Source organism: Clupea harengus, chromosome 22 (assembly GCF_900700415.2).
Source record: "Clupea harengus chromosome 22, Ch_v2.0.2, whole genome shotgun sequence".
In the NCBI taxonomy this organism is placed as follows: Eukaryota; Metazoa; Chordata; class Actinopteri; order Clupeiformes; family Clupeidae; genus Clupea; species Clupea harengus.
Window position 1 is genome coordinate 16,651,396 of NC_045173.1, and position 27,049 is coordinate 16,678,444.

Consider the following 27,049-nt stretch of genomic DNA (forward strand, 5'->3'; position numbering starts at 1 on the left):
TGAGTAATGCATCATTTGAGATGTAACCTTGATTAAAGGAAAGGATAATGACTCATCATTATTTTTTTGTGTGATTATTTTTGTTCAGTTGTGTTGATTAAATGCACCACAGCATGAAACAGACCATGGTATTATCACTGCTGTGGGTAGGTGTATACACACACACACACACACACACACACACACACACACAAAGTGCAATTACACTTGGACATAGTGTATCCCGACCATGCACACTGGATACAACGGAGTGCGTAGAGGTAGAGAACATTGTGGAAACAAATAAAGGATTTTCTAACCTTAGAAAAAATGCTTTTTGTTTACACTCCCTCCATTCTGGTCTGGAACAATTCCACTGGATTAAAACTAGACTAAAGGCATAGCTAATTAACATCAATTTACAAAAAATCAAACATTGAAAACCCCTTTGGGAGATAGCACCCTTAGTGCTAGTCCTAGTGGCTGCTCAGCTTCACATGGCTATCCATGATATATAAGTTTGTATAAAATGGATCCAAATATGACATCATTTCTAACCCATTTCTAATCAACATTGTCATGGTCATCCAAAGACAGCAGGTCCTCTGACATCTAAAATGCTGCTCATTGCTTGTTGTCATTGCTTGTTACTTCGCTGGCATAGAAGGAAAGCTGCCTATTGTGTTCTCAAACTAGAAATTTTAGTGCATGTCCATATTCTATTCTTGTCTCGCCAAGGACAGTGTGAATAGCGGTTTATTTAAAGCTATCCCTAAAGCTTTAGACAGGAAACTGTCAACTTCAGCTGTCCACCAAATACAAATGACTAATACTTTTTGTGATGTTAGAATGCGCTAAATGGCTATTTCAAGAGATAATACACAATAGAATGCATAGCTATGACATGTTATTGATTAAAGCATAATGCTGATGCTGTATGGTCTATAAACAGATTACAACCGTGAAAAAAGGGTCGTTTTTTAGCCTTATTCTGATGAAATGGCATAGGAATCACTTGTGTTGTAAAATATCTTTTTGCCATATTCCTTACCACACATTACAGTAGCCAAACCCTAGCAAATCGAACTTGGAAAGTGCCAGTAGGAGTTCTAGTAGTATCTATAAAGCTGTCTTTGTCAAAATATGATGATCCCTTTCTTTCTTTGTTTGTCTTTCTTTCTTCCTCCTCTCGATCACTATTTCTTTCTCACTCATTAGCTTATTAATTCTTCGGCAACACCAATATCACGCTGAGAGACGGTCCTCATCTGCCAGTGATTGTGTTGTGAATATTTGCAAAGGGAATATTCTCTGCAGTGATTTCTTAATGGCATGAGTACATGAAGTATATTGACATCTGGAAAGGAATGTGCAGCCTCATGAATAACGCCCTGTGACAAACAGAGCACACTTTAATATGTGGTCACTCACTTCTCGACACTCCTCGCCTGCTGCGGCATTTTTTAGTCATGTATTCTTCCTCATGCCTTGTGCATACATTCCCTCCATTTTAATTACATCAATTAAGATAACATATCAATTAAAATAAAAGCTTTCGAAAGTGAGTCGCGGGGAGAATTGCCTCTATAAATAGCCATTAAAAATGGATAAATGACAATTACTGCACTTGTGGGGGCGCAATTAAGCTATCACTGTGACCTTGCTGTGGTCTTTTCCATTAAGATCCCCTTTCCTGAGTAATGATGTGTCATGTGGAATAAAACAGGTAATCCAGCTGGCTAATAAAATAAAAGACGCGGGAAACCCAGCCCTGCTGTTGGGTGCTTTGGGGAGGGTGGGGGGTTGTTGTGGGTGGATAGGGAGACAGATACTGAGAGATAAATAACTTCAGCTTTATTAAGTTTGTCAAATGCCAACGAAGACTCTATATTTATATATCAAACAAAAGGTTACAATAGTAACTCATGTCATGTAAGTCATGTTGTTATCTCTACTGATACTGAGGAGGGGGAGCTGTGAAAGTTGGCCATCTTGCCACGGCTCCCGCGTCAGCTCATTATCTTTCATCGCTATACTCTAATGCTGTCCCCCTCCGAGGGACCTGAAGCACACACACACTGCCAGCACACAACAGTGGATCCGGCTCGGGCCTACTAAAAGCCCACTGCTGTCACAAAAGCTTGGGGGAGAGGGGGAAGTAGTGTGTATGTGTGTTCTTGTGTATGCGTGTGTGTGTGTGTTTGGATGAGGGAGGATGGGGTAAGGGGGGTGGTTAGACTGCCTAATATCCGGCGGTTTGTCTAAATATTGTCAATTTTCTGCATGCTGCTTTCTGAGTGATTTCCTTTCGAAAGTTCATATGCATTCAAAGTGACAGGTAATTTATTTAGAGCTGATGGCTTTGAAGCACAGTGCTGCACCGTTCGGCTCTCACTCACCGCGCCGCTGTCTGGCAACAGTCGCTGATGACTCGTGAGACGACAGGTGCTTGTTCCACCCAGAGCACCGGCGGCATCGACGGCAACGGCAGCCGTTACTGTACCGGCCATTTTTATTCACTCCATTGACAGCCCTGCTACATTATTAATCCACATCCTCAGTGCCAACGCAAAATAACTCCGTCCCACACCGACTGCCACAAGAAGAAGAAGAAGAAGAAGAAGAAGAAGAAGAAGAAGAAGAAGACGACAGTAATCGTTGCAAGCCGTTATATATTACGACAGGGAGTGAAAACTGTGTGAATTTTTCCAAGGGCTTTTATTGAGTGCATGTTTTTTTTTAATACAATATTTCTCAGAAAGTTACAGATACAAACTCTGACATACTCATCACAATAAACAAGTGTTAACTATACAGAAAGACACAAAGTAGGGGGGTGGGCAGGGTTGGGGGTGTTCTGGTCCTTCATCTGGTAGGTATTGTACAGTGAGTTTGTCCATGCCATGCTTTAAGTGTCCCCCTCCTTCTTTCTCTACCTCTCTCACTCGCTCAGTGATTTTTCAGGGATTCAAGAAAAACAAAAGCCTGCATACAAAATACAGGTATATCCTAAGAAAGAAACACACACACACACACACACACACATTTATACAATCCCCTTGTAGAAGTTCAGATTAGCATGTTAGCCTGATGTCTGCACTGCTGCATGGCCCAAAGTGAGGCCCCCCTCACCCTCAGGTCTCGCCATCTGATATAATCCAGCAAAGGCCACTCTTCTCTGCTTCAGGCATAGTCGGGTGAAAATTAGACTCTAATCAATATGGTCCATTACCCCATAGAGAGATAAATGGCCTGAGTGGGTTACTGAAAGAACTCCCTGTTACACCGCCAAAGAGGCTGAAGAAAGAAATCAAATAGACAGATCCATGACTCTGTCAGTCAGAGCTGAAGAAATAGAGGATAACCTTTCATGTAGTGATGACAATCTCCCCATACACACATGGAAAAAAAAAATCATACGTACCGACATACACATTTAAATATAAATTATACATTTTCTATTTTTCATTAAACTGTCATCTCAGACATCCGCCCCCCCCACACACACACACACACACACAATGCATGCCATGAATCAATTCATTTCGGGTCTGACGGTCGTCTCCGACCGGTACTTTAGTGTGAACTTGCTTGAAGCAGTCCCTGTGGAGTCCGTCAGAACCAACCTGCACAATGGCTCGGGTCCTGGCCGGGCTTGTGTGAGAGTACTCCCAGAGACGTGTCACTCACTCATTGTGTCAGGCGCTCATTAAAATCTGGGGGTTAGGCAGAAACTGAGGAAAGCCCAGTGGGTCCGTCAGCTCTTCTATTCACACTGCCCTCTCAATCTCTTTGTTCTCTCTATCCTTCCCTCCTCCCTCTCTACTTCTCTCTCTCTCTCCCCTGTCCCTCCCTCCAGGGCCTGTGCTGACAGTTCTCAGCCCTCTCGCTCTTCATTACGAGCTGGGCTCTTCCATCAGTGTGTTTGTGTGTGTGTGTGTGTGTGTGTACGTAGGGATGGCAGAACATCTGTCACTCATAGGCCGAGGTGTCACATGTGTGAAGGAGGGGATGAGAGGGAGACTCATCAGGTGGTCAAGACCCCCTCCCCCAATCATCACTAAACCACACCATCACGTCACAACCGGAGAATAGTCAGCCATCCTTTAACCAGGCTAATGCAGACATAGAGATATAGAGACAGCCTGGCTATGCAAGCACCACTGGACGAATGATCTGGATCTCTCCCATTGCAGTTGAGGGTGAAGATACTCAATAATCTGCTAATGGCCTGTCATCAGTCTCTCGCTTCAGGGCACAAGGTGGACTTCTCTATCTTATGCCCAGCCAGCTCCCCCGTAGAAATGGAAACAAACTATGAATAGAAAGAAAAGCAGTTGGCACGGGAACGGAAGAGGTTAGCTAAAGCAAGGCCCAGGCTGTAGTGTGACGGTACTGAAAAAAAAAAACCATCACATCATCAGCTCTCTCTCTCCTTTGTCTCTCTCTCAAACATTCTCCCTGAGTCTCATTAACTCCCAGGCCACAACTTCAGCGTCTGTCACCATCTATTTTCCTTGTATATATATATATATATTTGGAAGATGAACCCCAATGAGCAGAGTGAATTTAAGAACACTCCTTCCCTCTGACACGGCAAACTAGTTCACCATGGCAACAGAAGGGGAGACCACTTAGTCACTACCGTCCCGAGTGAAACCACCAGACCGAACCAGACCAGATTGGACTGGACCGGGCCAGCAGAGAGAGAGAGGGAGAGAGAGAGAGATGAAGGCTCTATGTAACTGTTTAAGTGAGTGTGCTCATTGAGATGGCACTGGGCGTCTGTTGGCTGAGCCATGCCCAGATGTTCCTCTCCCCTCCTCATGTGCAGACAGGTGTGTGTGTGTGTGTGTGTGTGTGTGTGTGATAGCCAGTCTACTCATGGCCGTGCTTGACTGTGCCTCTCTCCGCGTTAGCCAAAGCGCGTTCAGCTTAATATCACTGGGGCTGAGGGTAACCTACCATGACAGGTCATTTTTCTGCATTAAAATGCAAGGTGTTCATGTCCTGATGCTGAATGACACTGAGCATTTTGCTGTTCTGTTTTTTTTACCCCCTCCCCTCCTGCTTAACCAGCATCTGACACTAAAACATTTTTTTTGTAAACACTTTTTCAGACATTTAGTGTTGAGGACCCTGTAGGACGAACATTATTACAGTATATTAACAGTGCAACATCGACGTGTAGTTACGTACGTACCAGAGCGTTTGGGCAGCATTGGCCTGACAGTCCCAACTGTTCTCAACACCTCCAAGCACTTAAAACATTAAACAAGAGAGAAAGCACTAAAAAGGAATAAAGGTTTCTGTACAAGCGAGTGTCAGCCAGCGAAGCACAGCATGGAAAACACCCAGAATAAGCACCTAGACAGATATACACCGACTCCACACCGGGCCAGATCCGGGCCAGGCCAGGGCCAGAGAGAAAGTCACTATCTAGGCATGGATCATTGAACATTATGCTCTTTTTTTCTCCCATACACATTTCTATAGACAACTAAGTCGGCTTTATACAACGTTGAACAGGGCCATCGCCGTCTGTCCAAAATTTGTCCATGAGTTCTTTCACAATGATGTACGGAAGTCAACAAGGACTTCGGCTTTGTCCCCAATCGGCGGCGGGTCTCTAATATGTCCATTTTGCTCCAGCAGTCTTTGCCAAAAATGCAAGCAGAGACAGTATGTACATATATATTAATTACATGTCACCTTCAATATGAAGATTTATTTCTGAAGATATATTCATATTTATTCAGAGATATACACACATATTTATATATATCCCACCCACCCCCTAAATGGACTAGAATCTGGATGTGGGCATTCGAAGAGTCCTTTGGCAAAGCCCACAATCCTAGGAATACACAGGTAGTGTTTAGCAGTGAAAGTGAAAAGACTGAAGAGGTATCTGTGTCTCTTTTTTTTCGTACAAATGGGCCAAAAATAATAACACTGTCTTTACACTGTTTCATTATATTTCTTTGATGTTGCCAAAAAAAAAGGAAAACGGAACAAGAAACCATAGGGAGAATCAGGAGCGAATGAGGACAAAAAGGAGCTTAAAAAAAATCAGCATTTTCCTCTCCATGCTCAGCCTGCCCACATCCCTCTCGGGTTTTAGTAATCCTGTGACGTTTGATTCTCCTGGTGTTTGTGTTTTAAATCTCGCCCTGGCTGGGCTGGGGACAGATTCCAGGCTACTTGGTGGACTGGCTAGCAGGCTGGCTTGCTCGTTGGCTAGCTGATAGCACAGTGCACTTGTGTTTTGGAGCATGTGTTTCCAGCAGGCCATCTACCCATTGAAGATGAAAGGGCTCCTCTCAGGTCTCTAGGTCTTTCTCTCTCTCCCTCCTTTCCTCTCCTCTCTCCACTCCACTCTCTCCACTCCTCTCTCTCTTCAGAATGTGTAGCGGCTCCTCAGATTAAGATGATGGTCTCCACCCTGGCGCGTTCGGGTGACAGGTCAGGGGTCGCGCGTGGGCGACTCCGGCGGACGCTCCCGGTCCCAGTGCCCATTCCTGTACCCATCCCTGTCCCGGTGTCGTCGCCGGGCGCCCGCTGTAGTCATGCCAGCGCCGTGGGCGACTGGCTCACCTGCAGTTGCATGGACTGGATGTTGTTGAGGATCTTCTTCTGGTGGCCGGCCAGCGTCACGCCAATCCTCAGCAGGTCCCTGGAGCAGAGGCAGAGGTGGTCAAGACATGCAAAGGGAGATATGTACAGATTATGTGTGTGTGTGTGTGTGTGTGTGTGTGTGTGTGTGTGTGTGTGTGTGTGTGTGTCGAGCGTGTGTTCACATACATGTGTGTCAATGTGCATGTATGCAGGTGTGTGTGTGTGTGTGTGTGTGTGTGTGTGTGTGTGTGTGTGTGTGTGTTTGTGTGTGTGCAGTGAACCCAAGCACATCAATGCACAAACACAACACAACTAAGGCACACAGAAGCCTCTGTTCCAGCTAAGATGAGTCACACGAACCAGGTTGAGTGAGAGAGTATGAGTCTACTTATGCTAAATGGGCCCTTTGATTGTGCTTTTAGTCTGACAGTGAGGGGTGACAAGCATCAGTATTGATAAATATTAACCGTCCTCAACACAACCCCCCACCCCCCACCCCCCGAAACACAAACACACACGCACACACACACACACACTTCAGCTCACACCTGGAGCCCACATTCATGTGCTAATCAACAGGCATATTCAAACACCCCCAAACATGGAAGCAATTTTTTTTGTGATGTGTGTGTGTGCATTGATGTGCTTTGGTTCACTGCACACACACACACACACACACACACACACACACACACACACACACACACACACACACACACACACACACACACACACACACACACCTGCATACATGTATGTGTGTGCGAGGGGGATCCACAAGAGACTAGAGCAAACAAATATTTAATTAACTATCAGGTGCTTCAGGAGTCTTTTTGACAATTAGAGTAAATTCACACTGCTGGTTTATATAACAGATAAGAGGATGTTGGAGAAGACCTTGGTGAAGAGCGATGAGCATTCGTCTGCTCGCCCGCCCATTCCCTCGAATGTCTGAAGCAGCACATGGCGTTTGGCGCATTAGCACATGAAAGCACGGTGAGAGTGTGTGAGTCTGTGTTTGAGCAAAGGATTATAACCTGGCTACTAATTAACAGCGGATCACACATCTTATCAGGCAACGGTCTTTGTTCGTGCCCATGTTCACTGCGTATGTGTGTGACTGCATTACATCAAGGGTTGGAAAGGGAGAGAGAGACCCAAAAAAGGAAGACCAGAGAGATAGATAGAGAGAGAAAATGAAAAAGAGATAGAGAAAGAGAGAGAGAGACCAGAGGAGGGAACACCGGAGAGAGCAAAAGACAGATATAGAAAGTTAGAGAAATAGGGAGAGAGCGAGAAAGGAGAGGTAATGAGATTTTCCAATCTGGGAGTGAAGTTGAAACAATCGTTTAGATTTAGTCAGATCATGGCAGGCACTGCTGTCTGGAGATAGCCTTTTCAGACTCCCACTGCCATCAGCTCAGAACAATGTAAGCTGTCTTCAAACAAGCTGTTCTGGCCAGACAATTTCCCCCTTAAAAAAAAAAAAAAAAACCTTTTTCAATTAATATTCTGCTCTCAGTTATAGTTGCTAGCCTTTCCAAATGTGTGAGTCAGTCAGATATCTCTGAGACTGAGAATGCAAAAACGCCGTAATTGAGATAGGCTAGCCACTGCCACAGTGACGATCCAGCTAAATGTGAAGCGTCATTGTCTAATGTGGAGAAAGCCTCAGGAAGAGTGACCTTCTAAAACAACAGCACTGTGTCCAATGCCCAATTTTCTGGAAGGTGACGGAACAAGGAGGAGGAAGAGAGGTGGAGGGTTGGGAGAACCGAGAGAAACGAGATAGAGAGAGCGAGGAAATTAGAGAGAGGGGGTGAGAGAGTGAGACATTTAAGAGAGACAGAGAGAGGAAGGGAGATCGATAGATAGAAAGGTAGATAGATAGATAGACAGACAGATATTTGGATAGACAGACAGGCAGACAGACAGAGATGTGGGGGGGGGGTCTTGTTTCAGGCTCTGAGAGAGAGAGGCATAGACAGAGATATGGTGCAGGGGCAGAGAGAGAGAGAGTGAAGGAGACAGACAGACAGACAGACAGACAGAGAGGAAATCTCACTCTGAGGTCATCTGTGCCACCAGCTGGAGGGAGGTGAAGCCGGAGTTGAGGAAGTTGTCCCTGTACTGAGTCATCTTGATGGCAGCCAGCCACTCCTCCACTGAGCTGAAGGTGTTGAAGTCCGGGACAGACCTGTCCAGCAGAGGCTGTGAGGGCCTGTGGGAGGGAACACACCGCCGGCCGAGACAAACATTACGCCACGCAGAGCCTTATGACAGACGCAGTGTGAGTGTGTGTGTGTGTGTGTGTGTGGGTGTGTGTGTTTGTATGGGTGTGAGCGTGTCTGTGTATGATTGTGTGTGCAAGGACACGTGTGTGTGTATGTATGTATGTGCATATGTGTGTCTGTATGTGCAGTTGCTTATGCATATGCGCATATTTGTGTGTGTATGTGTACACTCTACTCACACAGGGGGCATGCTGGCCACGGCCTTCAGGCTGGTGGGGTTGCGGATGAGCTTGTCCAGCGTGTTGACGTTGTCATTGAAGCGCGGCCGGGCGTTGCGGTCCTTCTGCCAGCAGTCCAGCATGAGCTGGTGCAGGGCAGCAGGGCAGTCCATGGGCGGGGGCAGGCGGTAGTCCTGCTCAATAGCGTTGATCACCTGCGAACACCATGACAGGTCGTTTAGTCCAGGATAAACAATAAACAATGCACAACTAAACACTCTGAGCTAGCCTTAGAGCCTGAGGTTAGCATAAGGAATTAATATTAAACATGTGCACATTCCAGAAATTGACACAGATCAGTGATCTGCCATAATCTACTACCTTTCAATCCACCCAAACAGTGCAGGAGAAGATTTGTTTTCTGAGGGTGGAAGTCACACCTCTGTTGTTTATCTTTACAGTCTGGTTGGGGGTATAAATAAATATATACAGAGATTAACCAAGTTGAGACATTTCATAATCTGCCATGGTTTTCGATCCACCGGCAAATTGAGCTAGCTTTTACAAACTTTAATTGCACAACACCTCTGCAAATGCTGACATGCTTTCTGAATGTGACTCCAGGTCCGTCAGGTCACTGACAGGCCAGCAGGCACTGGAGCCTATGATTGGTTAAAAACAGGCAGGGTGGACCAGCCTGTCCATGGACGCCGTCCATCCAGATCATTTACAGATCTGCTGACCCTCCAGGGGCGCCAAAGAGCAGTGAATCAGTGAGGAGATTTGAGCAGTGCTGTGCACTGACAACACCACCACACCACCACACCACCACCCCTTCACCTCCCCTGCTGTGCCAAGGCTGGTCCACCCATTTAACAATCAGGGCCCTCGTTCATGCTAACACACTAGCACTGGCACGCTGTTGATGGAGCTGAAGGGCGCTTCTTTCTGCTGAACGCCCGCGCCTTAAGCAAGCTTCTCGCCGCCCTCCTCATTTTATCTACTATTGGATAATCCACTTGCTTGAAATTACTTTGCTAAAGCCGGCAGGTACAGTAAAGCATGAAATTGCAGGAATGTGCAGTGTGTGTGTGTGTGTGTGTGTGTGTGTGTGTGTGTGTGTGCAACTGTGTGTGTGTGTGTGTGTGTGTGTGTGAGGAGTGTGTGTGTTTCCACCCAAGGTTGCTGAGATTTATGAGATTTTATATTAGCATTGCATGGAAAAGGCCTCTGGAGTCTTCTCTGTATTTCTCTGTATTTCTCTCATCTCTTTGTGTGTTTCCAAGAACGAGACACAAAGGCCATGGAATCTTCCACTATCGAGGTGATAACTAATGCGCTGACTATCTGGCGTTTCTCACAGGTCAGCAGCGTAATCGGTCGCCGTGGAAACGCATGGGATCTGGGGGGCCTTGTCATTTAGGCATTTTTAAGCACAAGTTCACAGGGGGGGGGGGGGGGGGGTGTGAAGGGACAAGAGTGTCTCGCTGTGCGAATGATTGATTGGCTGGGCTATAAGAAGAAAGAAGAGGGTGCTTTAATGAAAAGCTGACACTTGTCACATTTCTTCCTTTTTTCCCCCCTGAAATATCCTCATGTCTGCCGAAAGACTGATTGCGTATCGCTGATTACGGGGTGGGATCTTGGCTGCAATTCAAAAGCCAAAATATTCTTGGTTTAGCTTTTACAGCCGTGCTAGTCTTTTGTCCTGTCAGGTCACATCAGTTTTTCTTCTTTGCAGGTAAATAACTCAAGGACAACCGGCAGTGTTTTTAAGCTAATCATATTTATGAGGGGAAAAATGCTGGTGGTTACAGTAGCATGCTGGCAAGACACAGCATGGGTTAACATAGCCTGTGTGTGTGTGTGTGTGTGTGTGTGTGTGTGTGTGTCTGTTCAGCATGTGTTAACAAACATGAGTGTGTATATGTACGTATGTGTATGTGCACCATTTTTGTGTGTGTGTGTGTGTGTGTGTGTGTGTGTGTGTGTGTGTGTGTGTGTGTGTGTGTGTGTGCAATGTGTGTGACACAAGATAAGACCTGCCAACACAGCCCAGTGTCCCACCCATCCACCCCCACCCCCCTTGCTTGGCCCACAGAATGACACATCTGCTCTCCTGGCCAGAGCCTCCCCTGCAGCGTCCAGACCCCGCAGCTGGCTAAAGAGAGCACAGGCAATGAATCCCGCGGCACCCGCTCCATTCCAGCGGACACCGAGACAGCCAGCCGCGCCACCCGCTCTGGTCGCACTCTCGCTCTCGCTCTTATCCCTCTCTCTCTTTCATTCTCTCCCTGTCTCTTTCACTATCTCTCTCACTCTTTCTCCCTCCTTCTCTCACTGTCTCTTACGCACACAGGCGAACAAACATGCACTTCATGTGACTTTTTCTCTTTCTCTCTCTCTCTCTCTCTCTCTCTCTCTTTCTCTCTCTTTCTCCAGTCATGGTAACCCGGCAGCCAATCTGGCCCGGAGAGCCACAGCTATGAAATCTGGGGGAAAAAAAGCTCCTAGTATAATTCTCCATCTTTATGGCACGTGCTTCACTGCACACAGTTGTATTTTCCTAGTTGGCCGTCTGTTAGATCACCCAAGCCCCCTTACCGTCACATAGCCATAAACATACATCTACACAGACACACACGCACAGACAAACACAGCCAGCCGGGCCCAAACATTGGCTTTAGCGCACATCTGTACAGTGTTCTGTGCTGGATGATGTCCATTTACTCAGGCCTGCATATGTTTTGTCTCTAAGTGGCCATGACTCCATAAGTAGAGTGGAATGGGGACACTCACATCTTGGTTGGACATGTCCCAGTAGGGTCTCTCGCCGAAGGACATCACCTCCCACATGACGATGCCGTAGCTCCACACGTCGCTGGCAGACGTGAATTTCCTGTATGCGATGGCCTCGGGGGAGGTCCACCTCACGGGAATCTTACCACCCTGATGCAACACAGATGACAGACAGACAGTGAGAGAGAGAGAGAGAGAGAGAGAGAGCGAGAGAGATAGAGAGAAAGAGAATAACAAAGAGAAATGTTACTTTCACCGGACACCTGACTGTGTTCCATTAATACCAAACTAACCCTGTGTGTGAATGTAACAGCTAATCATTCTGCCTGTTGTGTTTCATCATCCCAACACCCGCTCCACTTTCGTTCCAGCATGATGTACTTGATGAGCTGATTAGTATAATAAACTATAGGAACATATCATAATAAGGCAAATACTAAAAATGCGTTTCACAGTCAAATACAATTTCTTTCATAGGGAACATTAAATACATATATCTGAAACAATTATCTTTCGTGTACATACGTCAGTAGAGAGGGAGAACTGCAGGTATTATATAGGGCCCAGGTGTGGGCAATCAGCTAATTATCTTCCCAGTGCTGAATACAGGCCACAAATGTTCGCTGCACGACTAAAAGGGACGCAGTGGGTTGTAACAGATGTCATCAAACAGAGTGATAATACAGAGCAGTAATTTTATACCACTCAAAAGATTGTGCGGCTGTAATAAACAAATTCAACTGTGTAACAGACATCTAGGGATAGTGGACGAAGTAAAAAAAAGATAGCAAGACATAAGGCAAACAAAAGTAAAGACTGTTTTTAACATGGTGAAAATGAGAGAAAATGGTGCTTGGAATACTGCTTCCATTGTTTCTGGAAGTTTCTCCTATCCACAGCGGAATACATAATCAGTCAATCTTTGTGCTTCTCCTCCCATAATTTTGCCCCAAACTCCCACTTTTCCCACGACCCTCCCATGAATGCATCAGAAAAACGCAACTTATCATTCTGCGCTCTTGTATGTGGTTTTAGCCATGTGCGGTCTGTTCATACATACCATGGCATTTTTTTATGCGCATGTTACGACGAACGGGTGCTAGCGTGTTAGTACATCTGCCCCTGTGTGTTAGTATGAATAACATCATGATTGTGATGATTGATGACTAAGTCACGCACGGATCCCCCACCCCAAGTCCCTCTTGATCTATGCAGGGGATAAACAATGGCACAATTATGAAACCTGGGGTTTGCACTGGGTACTACTGAATCTCTGAACAATGCGTTCACCTCCATCATGTCCCCTGAGTAAAGGTTCTTTGTATGAGACGCTCTAGCACACTCGCTCATGGGCCCGACCGCTGGGACAATTAGCCCCAAACCCGCCATGTTGTGGTGGACAAGGCAGCATGTCCAATCTCACACCTCCATCCATCCTTCGCACCCCTGCCTCCCTTCACTCCCTTCCTTTGCTCCCTCGTTCCTTATTGACCCAGCCCGGTAGGGGGGGTGGGGTGGGGTGGGGGGGGGCAGATCCATAGACGGCTCCAAATGCAATTTGCCCTCTGTGCATCGATCCACATCAAATGTGCCCAACTCTGCTCTTTTTTCTCCACACGCCCATCGCCTGAAAGAGGGGAGTTTGAATAGAGTGAGATGGGCTATGGCTTGGGCTCTTGCTTCTCGAGCCTGCACAAAGCATGTCTGTTTGTAATTGGTCTACCTGGGGCCTCCGGGCAGGGCAATGTATCGCGCTGATTGAAATTGACAGGCGCTTGTTTAAGATTCCCCGCACACCTGTTTGTGTGCCACTTCCATATCCGGGGCAGCGAGTGAGAAAGCTTAATAATGCCAATTAGTTCGACAGTGTGCATTCGTAGATAAGCCCAGACGAGAGAGAGGGAAACGGGAGGGGGTGAGACACATCGCCGCACCCTTGGTCACACTCCAGATCTGAGCCGTTTCAAAAGTTTGACAGCAGCAGCAAGCGGACAGACGGATGTGGGGCGCAGACATGGTGAGGGGGTGGATGTGGGGCGCAGACATGGTGAGGGGGTGGATGTGGGAGCGTGGACCCATCAGCCCTTTGCTCTCTGGCTCCTCCTGTGAAAGGCATCAGGACATGGACAGACACACACACACACACACACACACACACACACCCCCACGCACACACAGGCTCTCTCTTTGCACCTCTGCTCTTGCTAATGCTGAAACTGCCCCATTAATACAAGGCTGAGGTTGAAAGCAAATAGCAGTCTGTGCAACTGTATCTGTATTTGTGTGTGTGTGCGTGAGTGTGTGTACGTGTAATGTGTACACAATTGGATGGGTGTGTACAGTAAGTGGGTGTTGGCTATGTATGTGTGAGAGTGTTAATAACCTTATACTGAGCATATTCTCCAAAATCTTTTTCTCATAAATTACACAGGCCTTCCACCTGACCTCCGACAACAAGAATGCATTATACTAAGGCAACAAAAGACAAATAATAGAAGCCTATATAAGCCAAACAAGAAAAAAGAAGCTTCAAATATACTCTGCAACATATTCATGATTCCTTTGAGCACACAGGACAAAATGAGCTGTGCTGGTTGCACAAAGCAATTTGTGGAAATAATGACAAAACTCCGGGGAAAGAATCATTCAGCCTAGCCCAGACTTTTCATCAAACCATTCTGGGCCATGCTTTTGGGTTGCAGCTGTTTGCTGTCACCCAAGCTTCTTCTAACATTACCTACTTCCCCAAAAGCTCCTTCCCCCACACCCCCAAGCACATGTACACGCACGGACACACACACACACACACACGTGCACACACACACACAAACACATACAAACACACACACACATGCACACACGCACGCACACACACACACGTGCACACACGCATGCACACACACACACACACACACACACATAGACAAAAATACTTGCCTTAACACTGGTTGAACCCCCCCACCCCACCCATCCTCCCCCTGTGATTCAGGATGCTGTGGCAAAATGAGGTCTGTGGCTGTGGCTGTGGCTGGAGGAGAATATGGTGGCGGTGACAGCAGCACCAGCACCTCACGCGGCAGCACCACGCAGCCTGGGCCCCTGCTAATAACATTTTCACGGCTGTTGAGTCATGGGCGCCTGTGCAGATCCTCAGTAATTAACGCTGGGGGGGTGGAACGTGGCCCTGCCAAAACTGCACTTCAAGAAAGCACATTGCCAAGATGCAAAAGCAAACAACAGGAAGCAATATGTAAGAAAAAGACCTTTTTTTCTTTCTCTCTCTTTTTCTTTTTTTCCTTTTCTTTCTTTGTTCTCCATTTTCACTCCCCTCTTTCATTAGCTACTCCCATGAGAGATGAGAAGTCCATGGAGAGAGTGCTGCTGAGGGAAATGAATGCTGTAGTGGGAATTAAAACAGGTTCAGTGTCAACACAGCCTCACAGATGGTCCACACACACACACACACACACACACACACACACACACACACACACACACACACACACACACACACACACACACATAACCCTAAAAGCCCAAAACCTTGTCAGTGAGGCAGAAGAGGGAGGGGCAGGAAATGAGATCAAGAGCGAGCTGTCACACTTCATTTCCATGCCCGGCTCAAGCAACCTCGACAACAGGTATTTACCCGCCACCCGCCACCCGCCACCCGCCACCCGCCACCCGCCACCCGCCTCCCCGTTCTCCCCTCTCCTGTCCGACCTCTGATGTCATCCCGGCACGAAGAAAAGGAAAAGAAAGGCAAACTAAATGAGAGCAGACACCTGATGTGAGTAGGCTGACCTTCACTGTGGAGCCCGAGATGAGCTGAGCTGAGCCACTGAGTTTCTCATCACTCAGAGCACACAAAAGACATCAGGCTGCTACTCTCCATATTCATCCGCAGCGGAGGAGTTGTGTCTGCCGTAATAACACTCAGGTCCCATTTACGTCTCGTCAGGAAAGGTAAGTATGGGAAAAGGCAAGGCAAGTTTCGTAATAAAGCACAAATCATACACATTGATAACTCAAAGTGCTTAACAAACGAGCAGATACAGGACGATAGAAAAAAGGACTGAGAAACGGTAAGAATAGCTAACCGCTCGAGCTCCAGCCCAAAGTGATGATAAGTGATGTGGCGGCAGTGTGGGCCTCCTCATGCGTGATTGGCTCGGGTCAGTAAGAGACGAGCGTCCTTGGAGGAGGTCAGCTCAGAGGTGGAGGTGTGGGTCAGGGGGCAGCGGTGAGAGAGTCTGCCGTAAACCGAGTGACAGGAGTGGGGCAGCGCAGCTGGGGACCCTGGGTGTAGCCAGCGCTGGCTGTCAGGTTAAGAGGAGGAGACAGATGGGTCCACAAGGGTGATGGGGTGGGGTGGGGGGATTGTTGGCAGGTGAGGAATTGTTTGTGATCAAAAGCGGTGAGTGGACAAGATGTGACACACGTGTGTGTCCGTGTGTGTTTCTGTCACAGCAGCAACCGTCTTGCTCCAGAGTCACGCAAAAGAGAGAGAGAAAGAGAGAAAAAAGCAGCTCACGTGTACACGCTTCAATCAATAGTCCTCAGAGTGCAACACACACTGCATGAGGCCAAACACACACACACACACACACACACACACACAAATACACACACAAATACACACACAAACACACTTCAAAATCATATTGGGTGTAAAGACAGACATGACAGATAGATTGAATCATGAATGTTCTCACTGAGAACAAAATGTTTGACAAAAAACAGTAGAGTCTCACTAATGGCATGTAAAGTAGCTCCTCCGGCTAGTCAAAGAAACCGCTGAACACACACATCCATAGGGTTGGAGATAATGGGCACAATCACATTTCATCTCAGTACCTTCTGTTCTCTCTCTCTCTCTCTCTCTCTCTCTCTCTCTCTCTCACGTTCCAAACAAAGAAAGAGAGACAAATGTAGCAGCAGTTTGGCATGGCAGCCTTTATCTTCCTCTACACAAAGTAAACTGAAATGGTCGTAAGCACATTTACTTAGGCAAGAGGGAAAGTGCTCCATCAATAGTCGTTTAATGTTCCATGGGAAAAAAATATATTGGCAGAGGACATTTTTTGCCTCAATAAGAAGGAGGACATTTCTATTCATTTGTATACCTCCTCAGATGCAGGAGGAAGGGCTTCTTTTCTGTCCAAGAGGTAGTATTGAGTCATGCCTCATCATGCTGGATTAAATGCATCATTTCACATGTTGGGGTGGGATGGGTGGATGTGTTTTCAGCAACTGAATTTGTTACAATTTGAGGGGGGGAAAAACACACACACACACACACACACACACACCCTCACACATACTATACACACACAGAGAGGGGGAGAGATAGATAAAGAGAGAGAGAGAGGAGGGAGGTGTCCTTTGCAAAAAGGTGGACTGCCATTAAAATGTAAAAGTACCCGGTGAACATTCATTCAGTAATTACATAAAAATGAAATAAAACTCAAAATAAAATCACAGCTCGATCTGTCTGGCCTGATTACGCTCAACTCTTCGCATCACAAAAGGCATTAATCTAATTCAGTCATGCCTCGCCACTCCTAAAACGTCCACCTGAGACTAAAGACCAATTTGTGTTGCAATAACGTTAGCCAGGAAATCTATTTACAACCCCAATCTACACACACGATCAACCCGCCTCTCGCCAGCCCAGTGGGGCTCCCCAGTGAGGGCCCGAGCCCTCATAGGCGCTAAGCCCCAGGTGCCTGAGGGCCCCACTCAAATGAAACCTCAACATCTCTGCATGCTAATCCTTTATCCATACAAGTCTGATTTCATTTGCCTCGATCTCCTTTTTTAAATTATTACATCATGACCTTGGATTTTATAACCTAGTCAAGGCTTTTGTTTCTTCTTCTTCTTCTTCTTCTCTCGTCCTCTCTTTCTGTCTCTCAGTGGAGATTTCTAACCCAGTAAATGAGACTTACACTAAATTGCTCTTACGTCATACACCGCTGTATGTTACTTGTTGAATGGGGGGTGGGGTTGGGTGAGGGGGCAGAATGTTGGTTTGATGGTGTTAAGCGCTTGACCCGCCCCTTTCAGCATCGCCAATGGCTCCTGAAGCCTGGACGTGCCTCGCCTCAACATGTCCACACATTCGCCATTGATCCTGCATGAGTTACACACACCCAACATGCCTGCAGACAGCCGCGGACATGCAGGGTTAATGCTCAGCTCCGGCGGCGCTTGTCAGCTGGCATTTATCAAAACCAGGTGAGCTTCTGACAGGCTTTGTTAGGTGTCTGAGGACAGCATGTGAAGGCCCACATTTGTCACGTCCTTCCTTTACATATGAATGGGAGGGGGGGGGGGGGGGTGGAGATGATTAGACCACCCTCTCCGTTCTACCTCCAAAACTGACAGGGCAGCTCACTCTGCTCGGGGAATCTCATGCCAGGCATCACAGCAGCAAATCGATTCCCAACAAACCCGATTGGGTAATAGGTGTGCCGGACGGCTGTTAATCGCAGTGGAATCTGAAATGAAAATACCGAGGACAAGCAGCATCTCAGGCAGAGTTTGCGATTCTAAAAAAAAAGAGAAAGAGAGAAAAGAAAGGAGACGAAAAAATAAAAATGCTCCAGGTGAGGAGGGGGCTCTCACCCCTCCGCTCTCGCTGGAGTGCAAATAGTTTCGTTTTTCCATTTGAAACTGCACTGGACCATCCAGACCCGTAATGGAAGGTGCCAGACAGCCAGCCAGCTGCATTTTTCACTGTGTGGCAGGAGAGAGAGGGGGGCGTAGGATGGGGGGTGGTGGGTATTTTTCAATTTTAACACCTTAACCCCAACCCCCCCACCCCGACCCCCACCACCACCCCCCCTCCCAGGCCAAAGCTATCATTCCCAGTAAAAGCAGCCCAATGACCCACAGTGACCACAGGATGGTGGGCGCCTGCCCAGGACAGATGGTGTTAGTCCAAGGGCCTTGGTGTTGGGTCCCTTCATGGAGAACTGGGATGGTAAACCGTGCCGTGTTTTTCTTTTCTTTTTTTTTCAGGGAAAACGAAAACCATGTTCTTGCTCTGAGCATACCTGATTGTATCGAATAAATCATAACGTTTGCAAGGGGGAGGTGTCAGTGTGTGACTGTTTTATGCATTCCAGACGTTTCACAAAATAAAAACAAGGAAAAGTTAAAAAAAAAGAAATCTATAAAATGCAGAAGGCTGTGACCATATGCTAAGAAAAAAGATGCAAATAGAGAGAGCAGGGTAGATAAACAAACAGTTGCTGGAGGCAGTGGAGTGGAGCTAACTGAACGTCCCTGGAGGGTCAGGGAGGGTTGACAGATGAGCTCTCCCCCTGACCTCACCTCTCCGCTGGGCTTGAGACGGCCCTGGATGCCACTCCAGCATGACCTCCATGGTCCTGGCTGCCTATAAATTCACAGCATAGCCAAACACACACACACCTCACAAAACTCCTCTAACAGGAGCGTGCAAACACACACACACCTCACAAGACTCCCCTAACAGGAGCGGACACACACCTCACAAGACTCCCCCAACAGGAGCGGGCAAACAGATAGATGAATGGGTGGATAGATGGATGGATGGAGGGATGGATCGGCAGATGGAAAGGTGGTGGAAGTGGACGTGCCAAATCGATAAATGGATGTATGGAATGAACTACATTTCTGGGTTGCTTTCTAGAGTGGATGTCCAGAAAACAGACACACACACACGTCGAGCCCGCTCTCATCTGCAGTAAACCCGTGTGAGAGCAGTGCCCTGGGCTCAGAGTAAACCACAGGGTTAATGAAATGCAATTTAGAAGCCATCCAACAGCAGAGTTTGGTGTAGAAATGCAGCCAACTTAATTGGTGGGCAGAAACAGTACAGGGAGGCAAAAAGAAAAGAAAAAAAAGGGTACTAATTTATCGCAGGAGGTCAATGTGAGAGTAAATCAGGCCCTGTCAGCGAAATGTAATTTCCCTGTGATTCCCGTGGCCTTGCCGGCCGCGCTGTGGCCTTGCCCACCATGCCGTGGCCTTGCTCTGAGATTGCCTGCACTTGGCTCATAACGGTCAAGGTCACAGAGCCAAGGGGCCGCCACCACCACCGCAGTTAATTAACGGTGAACTCGATCCGCTCCCTCGTACAAACCCACGCGCCGGGTAGCACTCACACCACCCGCCCAGTCAAAGGCATCTCCCTCACACACACACAGAAACACACACACACACACACACACACACATAAACGGCATCTCCCTCAGATAAATGTGAAAACGTGTGTGTGTAAAAGTTGTAAACATCAACACACATGATGCGATAACTCTATATTACTGACTGAATTATGAATTAATCTGTGAAATTATAATTATAATACTGTATAATTTAGTTTTTACTCCTATCATAGTTACCATTTATAGCTGTAGTGTTATCGTTTATTAGTGGAGTGATGTAATTGAAATTCACCAGTGGAACATAATATTCATTGAGTTGCAGCAAGAGTCTCATCTTAAAATCCCAACAACCAAACACCTATTCCTCAGTTATGGATTCGTAATTATATGGGTGTAGTAGATCAAGCCAGAGCATAAAATGGCAGGAGATTACATCGATTTATTCAATTTATTCAAATGACCTAACATGAGTATTACTATCCTCAGTAACGTGTTTCCTATTTAAGATGGGAAACTGCAATATTACTAATGCCAATCAAAGCCATGGCAGGGAACTCCTGTAACCTCGAGGTAATTAAAAGCCACTGGATGGATGGATGGATAGATAGATGGATAGATGGATTGATTGATGGATGGATGGATGGATGACAAAATCCCTTCCAGCCATTTGAACGCCCTGTTCACACTTGTATTTCAGCTTCTTGTCAATCAGCAGTCTCCACGGGGGGCTTGTGCCGTGTCTGCTCGGCTTCTCGTCTGAGCAAAGCACAAAGCACAAAAAGCCTTCACACGTCACCTGGAGAAGCTTACAGCCTCGATGCTTTTGTCTCCATCCTTCCTCCATCTTTCTTTATTCATCACAAATACAAAAAAAATGCCCAGGCATGGTGCAAAAGCAGGGTTACAACACAAAGGGACATATTCATACGGCAGAGATGGTGTATCGCATTTAATGGAAGGCTTGACTGAGGCCGTCGCTTTCAAATGCTGCCCGGCTGTCCTTCGGCCTTTGAACACCAAGCAACAAAGCTGAGAGATTGCAATGTTAAGAAATTCATAAACATTGAGCACGAATGGCTATCAGCCGAGTTCTTGATAGATACTAGTGGTGGACTATGGAGATGTCCTTTTTACAGAATTACATATCTGCTGCTCAGAGCAACTCATGAGGAGCGGTTCTCCTAGGGTACAGAGAGTAATAATAAATACGACGAAAAGTCTGGAGAAACTCTTAGTTGATGTCCAGGCCTGACTGGAGTCCTGCAGTACTCAGTAGCCATCCGCAGTAGTCTCTGTGTCTAGAGTGAGCTCCTCCTGATTTCAGATCAGTGCATCCACCCTTAGCGCTAACACATCACAGGCTACCACTGCAACCCAACCATGCTGAACGCTCATGTTTATTTGACTGATGTCAACTAAAGTAGGGGTTGAGAGAGGTCTCAATGAGACCACATTACATTAGGGCCTAGGTAAATACACACACACACACACACACACACACACACACACACACACACACACACACACACACACACACACACACACACACACACACACACACACACACACACAAACATAGCTCAAGGAAATCCCTGCAGGCGAACCGCTCGGTAGCTGCTGGTGCGAATGTCGGAGAGCAAACCTGGAGAAAGGGCAGCTGAGGGGGCCTTACCAGGGAGCTGGTGTAGGTGGGGTCGGACGTGTCGTCATGCAGGTAGCGCGAGAGGCCGAAGTCGGACACCTTGCACACCAGGTTGCTGTTGACCAGGATGTTGCGGGCAGCCAGGTCACGGTGCACGTAGTTCATCTCCGACAGGTACTTCATCCCCGCAGCGATACCGCGCATCATGCCCACCAGCTGGATGACGGTGAACTGGCCATCATTTTGCTGCAGGGGTTGGGGTGAGGGGGAGTGGGTGAGAGAAGGGAGAGTGTGAGTGCCTGTGTTTGTGTGTGTGTGGGGGGGGCGACAAAACAAAGGCAATGTCACATAACTGTCAGCGGTAGCTCAGGTCCTCCTCCCACACACACACAGAGTGTTTATTATATTTATGAGGCTGTATAGGTGGGGGAGGTCACTGGTGAAGGCCAAAGCCCCTTGGGGTGTGTGTGTGTGTGTGTGTTCTGGACAGTTTTCATTCTGTATGAGCTCTGGGGAAATGATATATGGTAACACGCGCACAGTTAACTGGCTTTAGGAAACGATGGGAGGGTAGGTAGGCTTGCCGCGCATCAGAACATCACAGACTTTCATATTTTACGCAAGGGGTTTGATACTGTGTATGTCTTCTGAATGCACTCCATTGGAAGCCATTGATGGACTGAACATTGTCTGTTCTATTGATCTGAAATCTTTTTTTTTTTTTTTTGCTCTCAGAGAAAATGTCAGTTTCCCTAAGGCCTTGCTCTTGATAAAAACTATTCTGCTAAAAAACACATTCACAACATGCTGAAAGACATGAAAATGTGGGTCTTTGAGGTTAGAAGGCAGATAAACCTAGTGCCCCCACCCCCCACCCCACTCCACCTCTGTCCGTGTCTGAAGTGCATTCTTTGAACCTTGCGCTCACCAGCAAACATGGGGGTAGTAAGATCGATGGGAACACAAGTCGGATGTGGCGGCAAGCAAAGCCAACTTCAAAGGGGCTCTTTAAACCAGCACTAGATCAAAGCTGAGAGAAAACCAATCCATGAGATTGGGGGAAAAATGGGCTGAACATTGATTAAGCAGTTTATTCTCTCACTCCACGTGGCAGAGTTGAATAAAGAAAAGTGCCAAATGGAGTCTATTAAGGGCTCCAGGCGTGAATAGCAAAGGGGAGAGGAGGATGCAAAAGCCTGGAAAGAGCAATGCCCCCCAAACAGATGCTTCATCACATTTAATGAAGAAGCAACATCTCTATCCCATGGCTTGGGGAATGCCGTTTATTCTTTTCCACGCGCAGTCGAACTTATTTACTTATGTGTCTTATCTCTGTGTGCTTGTGAGTCCTGATGGAGTGATGATGTGTGATGATTCTCCAGCTGGAATGTGCCCGTGAGCAACCTTTATCTCTGCATTTCCCAGTGGTGATTGTGAATGGTGAACTCTGAGGGAGCTCTAGCTCACACGGGTCCACAAAACAAGCAAGCAGCAGGGTCTTTCACTTTTCAGCCACCCAAAGTAACCCACAGCTCCAATCTCATCGAAACCCTCATTGCAAACTGTAAGAAAGCTGTTATTTTGAACTGTAAAGTTTCATAGGTCCAGACATGACCTGGCATCATGTGTCAGAAGTTCACAGTTTGGAGACAACTCAAAAAGAGTTGGACTAAAGATCTTTCTTTTAAGACCAATCGGTAACTTCTGTGTTTGCCTGTACTTTTAGCCAAAGGCTTTCAATCCTCTTCAAGCCTCACCTCCAAGAGACATTAGGGTAGGTTTTCAAATTTCAAATGCCACTAATTGTAGTTGTTCCCACCCTGATTTAGTCAACATTTCAGCATGGTTGTCTCCAAATGGATGTCTTGCTACAATAGACTACTGCCTACGAGGAAGCTCTATCTCACACATATCCACAAGCAGATCGCGTCTACCTCCACCTCTTCAGCCACCCACCCTGAGGAAGGAGTCCAGCGCTCCATTCTCCATGAACTCCGTGACGATCATGACGGGCCGGCTCTTGGTGACCACGCCCTCGAGACGGATGATATTCGGGTGGTCAAACTGGCCCATGATGCTGGCCTCCGACAGGAAGTCCCGCCTCTGCTTCTCCGAGTAGCCCGCCTTCAGTGTCTTGATGGCTACGTAGATCTCCCGCTTGCCTGGCAGTTTCAGACGGCCCTTGTACACCTCCCCAAACTCACCTAGAGAGAGAAAGGCACGGCATGCATGATTTACTGTAAAGACTTACGCTATCTCACAGCATTCAAGAGCAATTTCTCCATATATCATTCTTCATTTCTTATCTATTGGGGAAAAGACTGATAAAGGACTGAAAATGTTTTCATATGGTTTCCAAATCTCAGTGATATGTTGAGGGGTCCTCTGTGGTTTAGAATGAAGGAAAACATTACAGGGTTTGGTAACTCAGAAACTTTTACTTCTTTTTACTTCTTTCTCCATAAACAGAGGATATTCAAAAGTAAGACCAGTTCCTCAAAATGTATATCTCTAAGGAATCCTCATGTTCCCCTGCACATACATACTGCAGGAAGACAAGCCCTGCACATCAAGCAAAAAATACAATGAAATGCAAAAGGGTCGATGCAAAATGCACATCTTTAGGAATTCTCACATTCTCACACACTTATCTACTGCGACCCTGCACACAGTAAGAGCCGTATTTGTTTCACAGCTTAGTGGTATCCACATGGAATGCTTTGGCAGAATAGCTCATTAACGGAAGCACACTTGTAAGCATATGAGTGTGTGTGTGTGTGCTACGATAGGAATCAGCATCAGCGTCTAGCCTGAGCAAAGGCAATAGGTTTTCCGGGAGCAGACATCTCCAGGGATGGGACCTGGAGGCCTGCGATTCTGTGTCAGAGCTATTTCTGTGACACTCCAGCCCTGGGACAGGTGGCCTACATGCTGCTGGAATAGGGCACTTGCCACAAACACAGTCGTGCACATTCACTCTAGCGTCACGCAGGAACAGTCAGACACACACACGTACGGGCACACACACACGTACGGGCACACACACGCGTACGGGCACACACACACGTACGCGCACACACACACACACACACACACACACACACACACACGCACACACGACCACACACACCCACAAACAGTATCTGCACATGGACATACACGACACTCATACTCACATGCACACACACATGTATGTCAAAATCTACTGGCATTACTGTGAAAGACCTGTGTAGAATATAAATATGCATACATGCATAACATACATAATGAGACATTCACACACACACACACACACACACACACACACACACACACACACACACACACACACACACACACACACACACACACACACACACACACACACAAACTCACACACACACAAACTCACACACAATAAAGCAAATGCATCTTTACCTGCCCCAATAACCTCTTCAATTTTGACGGTGGAGACATCGATCTCCTTGGCGAACTCACGCACAGCCTCGTTGGGGTCCTCGTAGGTGAAGGGGTCAATGTAGATCTTCATCCCCGGCGAGCCTGAGAAGTGGGTCGGGCAGCCGATGGGGGAGTGGCAGTTAGTCAGATCAGGTCTCAAAGAGAGTTCTAGAACAATTAAGAACAGGTATCAATGCCATGTTTCAAGTGAAGGGGGGTCTATTTCTGTGCCTGCAGGTTTATGTTTTATTTTTCTTAAAATGAATGTGCTTAGCCACCTCAACCTTTGTTTTGTGTGAGTATCAGTGTGTATGGGAGTGTGTGCATCTACCCATGTACACACACACACACACACCTCTGTCTCTGTGTGTGTCTATGCGAATCTGTATCTGAGTGTGTGTGTTGTGTGTGTGTTGTGTGTGTGTGAGTGTGCGTGTGTATTTCTGTCTGTCAGGGTGTAGAAGAGTCAGTAATAAGAAAAGGTCTGACAAACAGGCTGCACAAATGAGCCCAAGCTGTACTGAATGCACCTGGCTAATAACCCCTTGCCAAAGCACACTTCAACAAGCCCCTGCCACACAAAAAAACAATTGCGCTCCATCATTAAAAAGTGCGAGCTGGGGGTAGGAGACAGAGGGAAGAAATGTGCACTCGACCCTCTCGCTGCCTCCGCTCCTCTCTTCTCCTCGTCTCCTCCTCTCCTTGGGAGGGAGTGCGCTTTGACAGAAATGAATCCAATTTCCCTGCGATACTCGTCCCAAGGGACCTCGTAAACAGATAAAACTGTGGCGATATCAAATTGCTCCTTGCCGAAGCAAGAGGTGTGGGGTCTGGGAAATTTCAAGGTGTTGATTATTTCTACGAACAAAAAGAAAGGAGTAAGAAAAGAAAAGAAGAGAAAAAGAAAAGCAAAAATACCTAGTGCCCTTCCCTGCTTGTTCTGTTGCTCTGACAGAGAAGATACAGTAGCGCAATCCTCCACTAGCGGATATTACATGAACGAGAGGTAATAAAAATGACAGCGAAGGACACGCTCAGATATGGACTGTAATGATGAGGCCTGAGATCTGAGTGTAAGGCACATAGGTGAAAAAAAAAGATTAAAAGACAAAACCAGGTCACCCTTTGTACTGCAGTGCACTCGTTACAATGTAACTGCACCATTCAGTGCAACGTAGTCAAACGTTTCATGCTAAAAATAATGGTACTATCATGTTGATATATTTTCATAGATAGTAAAAAGAATCAGTGTACACTGAATTACTATGCTATCTTGTGCTTTTATACTTTCATATTTTTATTTTATAATTAAGTAATGTGCGCACTGACTGAATATTTGAAGTATGTGAAAGACAGCTTGCTTTATCTTGGACACAGGCACCTGAAAGGAGCTTTAGTTGTTTTAAATAGAGATATATAAATAAGGATGACTGGCCTTGATCATGGAAGTCTCTGAACTACAAGGTTGAGAAACAAAGCAGGCTATGTATAGCACGCGCTCACTCACATTCACATACGCAATCAAACCAGCAGCCTTTTATTACAGAAACACATTTCTCTTTCATCAATAATTAAAACCGCAAACAGTTTGCCTCCGTTTTCATCTGGTGTAACACCCACTAACTGTTCAGCGCATATTTTATGGCTGAGATAAAAATATAGATATATGTGTGAGTGTGAATATTTCATGCTTGCTTGATCTCTACTATGCACACCAATCCAGAGGCTGCCCTATTTCTGCCCTTTATATGATTTCATCCTATGGGAGCAAGAGAAGAGGGGTGGAGGGAGAAAAAGAGAAAAGGGAGCAGGCAAAGACAGAGAGAGAGAGAGAGAGAGAGAGAGAGAGAGAGAGAGAGAGAGATGAAGAGAGAGAGGGAGAGATGTATAGCTGTAATGAACTAGGGCAGTTGTGACCTCAAACACATGATATAAACAGCTCTATCTATTTTTCTTCCCGGCCCA

The 27,049-nt window shown here is 46.6% G+C and overlaps 1 protein-coding gene across 2 annotated transcripts in view; it reads right to left on the minus strand.

Moving 5' to 3' along the window:
• Window positions 1-2,678: 2,678 nt before the first annotated feature.
• Window positions 2,679-27,049, minus strand: part of LOC105906972 (ephrin type-B receptor 1-B) — a 173,296-nt gene continuing 148,925 nt past the window's right edge. Inside the window, exons 10-16 of one of the 2 annotated variants that reach the window (XM_012835203.3) lie at window positions 25,064-25,186; window positions 23,603-23,850; window positions 21,677-21,892; window positions 11,849-11,998; window positions 9,071-9,264; window positions 8,663-8,818; window positions 2,679-6,655 (exon numbers count right to left, since the gene is read on the minus strand). In XM_012835203.3, coding sequence (XP_012690657.2) covers window positions 6,547-6,655; window positions 8,663-8,818; window positions 9,071-9,264; window positions 11,849-11,998; window positions 21,677-21,892; window positions 23,603-23,850; window positions 25,064-25,186 — 1,196 coding nt within the window. In that variant the 3' untranslated portion in view covers window positions 2,679-6,546. Of the gene's footprint in view, window positions 6,656-8,662; window positions 8,819-9,070; window positions 9,265-11,848; window positions 11,999-21,676; window positions 21,893-23,602; window positions 23,851-25,063; window positions 25,253-27,049 lie in introns of both variants that reach the window. The other variant, XM_031559372.2, reaches the window with a different exon arrangement.